The sequence below is a fragment of the Pteropus alecto genome, unplaced genomic scaffold, assembly GCF_000325575.1.
Source record: "Pteropus alecto unplaced genomic scaffold, ASM32557v1 scaffold220, whole genome shotgun sequence".
Taxonomy (NCBI): Eukaryota; Metazoa; Chordata; class Mammalia; order Chiroptera; family Pteropodidae; genus Pteropus; species Pteropus alecto.
In genome coordinates, this window is record NW_006430043.1 from 2,784,822 (window position 1) to 2,790,569 (window position 5,748).

General features: G+C 45.3%; 1 protein-coding gene across 1 annotated transcript in view; it reads right to left on the reverse strand.

Annotated features, from left to right (window-relative positions):
• Positions 1–1,891, reverse strand: part of SLC4A8 (solute carrier family 4 member 8) — a 67,813-nt gene extending 65,922 nt beyond the window's left edge. Inside the window, 1 exon segment of the mRNA XM_006904609.3 lies at positions 1,703–1,891. Coding sequence (XP_006904671.2) covers positions 1,703–1,747 — 45 coding nt within the window. The 5' untranslated portion in view covers positions 1,748–1,891.
• Positions 1,892–5,748: the final 3,857 nt, after the last annotated feature.

Below are 5,748 nucleotides of genomic sequence, written 5' to 3' on the forward strand. Positions count from 1 at the left end.
TTTCTCTCCCTGGCATGCTGTCTTTCTCTCTTTCTACTGCTCTCTCTTCTTTCTCTCCCTGCTCAAACCCCTTCAGTGGCTTCCTCTTGTTCCTCAGAGAATACCAACTTCCTCAGCAAGGGATACAATGGCCCTATATGTTTTGACGCCAGAGTACATCTCACACCATTCCGCTCATTTACTCTCCATGACTCCAGCCATGCTGGCCCTCTTTTAGGTCTTGTAGACAGATGTGCCCCCTTCTGCCACAGGACTTTTGCATATGGTGTTCTCATTGTCTCCAAGGCCCTGAGACCAAGGCTGGAATCACTGTTATACACACTCATAGCACTCTTTCTTTCAAAGCATTCATCACAGTTTATAATAATATATTTACTTGTGTGGTTATTTAATCAAAATGGTTATTTCTCTCCCCACTCCACTAGATGGGAAGCTCCAGAGAGCAAGAACATTGCCTATTTTTGCTCATCATTGTATCTCAAGCATAGAGTATACTTAGTAGGCCTTAAAAGGATTAGATATCAAAAGATTTTCCAAAATCTTAGATATGGTTCTTTTTTGATGGAGCAAGCAAAGAAGGAATTATAGATCTTCTTATAGCAAACTATTATCAGGAAGTAAAGGAGAGAGTTAGTGTCTGATACTCATTTTGCTATAAACTCAGTGTTTTCCGTCTCCTTACAGAAACCATCCCTGATGTCAAGATAGCACTTGTTTCCAAGACCCATCATCCTTCCAGAGGAGGTCCATCATTCTCTTTACAGCCCTCCACTTCAGGCTTGACCCCCACTTTAATCCCTCTTTCCAAAGGAGTAACTATACCACCTGATTGCACAGGAAAGAGGAAGTAGAGAATTCAATGAGCTACCACTCGCTTACTGGTTGTCACACAATAACATTTGACAAAGCCCTTTCACAAACAGCACCTCATTCTCAAACCAACCCTGTGAGGTAAGGGAAGCAGATATTATCATTCCCATTTTACTAGATGGGGATCTGAGGTTCAAAGAGGCAAGTGACTTACTCAAGGTTACAATGCCTGTGTGAGGTAGATTTAGATTTGAACCTACAGACTGACACCTAGTCGAACGTTTTTCCTTACATTAGCCACCGCAACAGTTGGGTTATCAGTTACTTAAACCTAATTTCCTCATTCCCTTAAATAAATACTTGTTCTTGACCCCTCGACACATCTCCAGCCCATTTCTGCTCCCCTACCCAAAATCTGTCAGTGTCTGTGCAATGGGGTGGAAGGAGTAAAATAACTGGACACACCGACGGGGTTTGGTCCCAGCCTCCAATCTTTCCAGCTCTTCCTCGGAGCGATTGAAGAACCTGAAATCCCAGAAATAAAAACAAAGAGATCTGCCCCACCAGAGCAAGATCTCTGGCTACCAGTTCTCCCACATTACGGCAGGACACAGCGAGGCCAGAAGCTAGCCTCATTCCCAACAGGGAGGATCCCAGGAGAACAGAGGTCACCACTGGCCGCGCAAGGGATGCGGCAGTGATCTGCCAGCTCCCCGGTTCGGCCCAAGGTCATCCTCTCGCAGCCCCGCGCGATCCCCAACCACCCAGAGCGCCCCCTGGTGTCCCAGGCTGGCCTCCCCTCGCCCTCAGGGAGTGGCCTGCAGAGCCGGGCTCGGGGGCTGAGGAAGGAGGGTGGGCAGAGGATGAGGAGGGACGGGAGGCGGGGCCCTACCTGATAGCTGAGGACGCTGTCCGGCTCGTTACTCCCGGCCGGCATGGCGGAGCCGAGCTAGTTCTCGCCCGTGGGCACCAGGCCGAGCGTCAGCAGCACACACAGTCTGGCAGGGTCTGAGCGGATCGCCCGAGCGGCGACCTCAACCCCCGGAGCCAACGGTCAACCATCAACCGCCACCGCCTTCATAGCCACGGTCCCGCGAGGAATCGCCGCAGCCAATCAGCGCGCGGCCTGTGCGGCCAATCAGGGCGCGGAGCACGAGAGGACGCTGTCCGGCGGTACCCTGGGCTACCACGAGGAGGAGGAGGGAACGGCCCAACGAGCCCCGGTTGCCGTGGAAACCGCCTCCCTCCCTTCAGGGGCCCCTGGGCTTGAAGGTCCTTCTAACGGCTTTGCTAGAAACTGAAAATCCCATGCTTCTATTTGCAGCTGCACCTGATCCTTGAAAACTGGGAAAGTGCCGGTTTTGCCCGTTTTGCCCGTTTTGCCTGTTCTATTTTTTCCTTGGATAATTCCTAAATTCTGGTGAAACATCCCGTGGGATTGCAGAAGACATTATTGAGGATGAGGGGAAAGGACCTTCTACGGTTACTCGTTATAATCAACGAGCTAGTGGCCAAATTAAAGAACATTAAAGAGAGGCAGGCAGTGATCCTGACCGCTCCACAGACTCACTATGATTAGGTCTCCTCTCTGGGTTGGCAGCGAAAAGCAGAGTTGAGCTAAGGATGATTGTTGAAGTAATTCCCCAAAAACGCTTCCAACTTTTCCAAGAAATGATCTAAGGCAAATTTTTATTTAATAACAAGAACGACCGATCTAAGGCAAGGTTAGGAAATCGTGAGTAACACATTCAATTTGATTTGGATTTAAAAGAAAAGAGAGGCTGGTCATAATCCAACCAATCCTCTGCCCCAAAAGGAGAAAGGGGGCCTTTTCCTTTATGTGCAGTATCACATCAGACTGCAGTGAGTCCAAATGAGAGCAAAAAGAATAATCATTCTTATTCTCCGAAGGAGCTGCACTTGAGGACCACAGGTCCATGTTTCAACCCCTGCATACCGCATCTTGCATTGGCCCTGAAATTTGAAACGAGGTCGTGCTTCAGTATCACTGGAGCAGAATCATGTTTCTGATCTTTTATGTAAGCCCTTAGTCCCATTTCTGGGCCTTAGCACTCCTTATCATAGTCTCTGTCACTCTCTTCCCTAATCCTGTCCCTTGAGTCTAGAATTCACACCATCTTTTCCCATCAAAATCTTACCCTTTCCTCAGAGTCAGTCTCAAAGGCCACCTCTTCCAAGAAGCCTTTCTTGATCTCACGCTCCCTAATACTCCTAAGACATCATCTCTCCCTCCTCTGAATCTTCATAGCACTTCATATCTTTCTTATAGCAGTTATCGTGCTGTGGTTACTTAAGTCCTTTAATTATATGTTATGTTGACTTTAACTTACTATCATATTGTAAATTTTTTAAAATAAGGGCTATTTTTTATGCCCTTCTATATACTCCATAAATGAATGCTTCTATATACTCCGAAGAATGCTGGGCACATAGAAAATTGTTAGCAAATATATGTGCTTTTAATTCAACCTAATCGAAAACATATTGAACACTTACTAAGTACAGGCCTAAATAGCACTGAAAATGCCGAGAAATCTAAAATATAATACATATTCCAAGGGGCTTATGATCTAATCAGGGAAACAGGATATACTATGTGTTATTACAGTGACAAGCTAATAGAACCATATGAGTAATATAAACAACAAAAGTCATAAAAACTCAAAAAGAGAAATTTACCCTTATGACTTGGGACACTTTAGAAACATGACATAGAGGACATGGATTTGAGCTCAATCTGAAAATAGTTGAGCCAAGGTAAAGAGAACGAGCATCTTAACTCTTGGGCAAAGACAAGAATAGAAATGTACGTGGCCTATTCAGTGTAGCCATGATTTGGGTCAAAGTGGAAAGTTATAGAGAAGAGCAGTAGGAAGTACAAATTGTGGTAAAGAAGAGGTATAGCCAAATTATGGAGAGCCGACTAGTACAGACTTTATTTTGTTCACATGATAGAAAGTAGAATACTGTAGAAAGTTTTAGAGAACTCTTCCATGCACCAGGACCCAGGTTTAATGGTATAAATGAATTGTATCATTTAATATACATAGTATCGCCATTATTTCCCCATTTCACTGGTAAGAAAACCAAGGCTCAGAGAAGTTTAGCAGCTTTCTCAAGGTCAAGCAGTCATTAAGCTGAGATTCAGTCATTTATTAACTCAAAAAATATTTACTGAGAGTCTATGTATTCAGCCCTGTGTTGGGTGTTGGGGAAACAGCAATAAGACAAACAGGGTCTTGCCTCTTTGAGCCTTACAATCTAGTGGGAAGATAGTAAACAAATAAACAAACAAAATAATTACAGGTTATGACTGTTTCGATGAAGTAGATAGTTATATGATAGTGCGTGACTGGCATGGGAGGGTGGGGAGAGCTACTTTAGATGGAGTCAGGGGCTTCTCTGAGGAGATGAAGAGAGCCTCACCTGATGAGATGAGTCAAGGACAAGGCTGTCTGATGCTATAACTCTTCGCCATTGTGCAACATGTCCCATACAAGTGGTATCATTGCCAAAATCTTGGATTAGGGGCAAGATGTATTAGAGGGGGAAACCTGAGCTAGGGGTCAATTAGACTAACTCTGGCAACATGGTAATTCAGGAGGCGCCGAGGATGGTGACCAAAGGGAAGATATGCCCACATTCCCCTCTCTTCAGAAAGACAGCTCCCAGGCATGGGAGTGGGCTTGAGTGGGTGGAGTAGGGAGAGGAATGAGGAGGTAAAGGATTACTAGGAGCTCTGGTGGGTCTGATTTTCCTTCAGTTCAAATGTGAAACAAGTCAGAGCCTCTGGCCCCTGACTCCAGGGTCAAGAGCCCCATCTTCTGGTCAATAGTACAAATTACAAAAGGGACTAGGCCACAGAGGAAGCCTCTGAGGCTGCCTGAAGCAGCTGCCATCCACAGCACTGCCACATACAGGCTCTCCACTCCCAGGGCTGATTTAGTCTCTCCTTCCTTCCCAGAGGAGACTGACTCACTTGGTTCCAGGCTCCAGACTCTAGGAAATTCGCTTCTACTGCTCCTAACATTACTTGGAAAAATGCAAGTGTGCTGCTCTCTACCTGGCCAGCAAGCAGGTGCTGGAGGAGCTCGAAGGAGAATATTCAGCCAAAGGCACCACATCACCCTGATTATTTTTCTAACAAAAGCAGAAAAAACAGCAGAACAGAACTCAGAGTTTTCTGGGGCCTGCACAGAGTTCTGTGCTTGGCCTAGAACAAGGCATAAAATGGACAGGAAAATGTAAAATACATGCAGAGACAGTGACCACACATACACACACACACACACACACACACACACACACACACACACATACAAACACACACATTCACGCACAACAGGGAGGCAAGGAGGCATGCTACATGGATGACCTCAATTAATCCTTGCAACAATTCTGTGAGGTAGGTTCCCTTATCCCATGTTATAGATGAGAAAACTGAAGACTGAGGCTTAGAAATGTAACTTGCCCAGGTCACACAGCCAGCACAGTTAATAAATGGAGACACTGGACTCTGAGCTCAGAGACATCCGATTCCAGAGTGCACATGCTTAACCACCTACTGCCTCTCACAGGGATGCCTGCAACCACCATCCTTCTGTAACTTTTTAGGCTCCACCCTCTTTTCATGGCTTCCAAATGTTGCTGTCCTTCCAGATTTCGTCTCTAGATCCTTCTCTAATACCAATGGTTCTTAAATTTTGGGAGGAGAGGGTAGATCTTGAATAAACAAAATATATGAGACTCTCCTTTCAGATAAGAACACAAAGTCCTACATTTTGTATATAATGATAAAGATGTGTTCACAGCCTTCCCAGGGAAGCACTATGCACTTTACATATATTATCTTAATTGTTGGCTGGAAACATTGAAATTCTCTTATTTAGAGACAAAAAGGCAAAAATTCAAGAAATT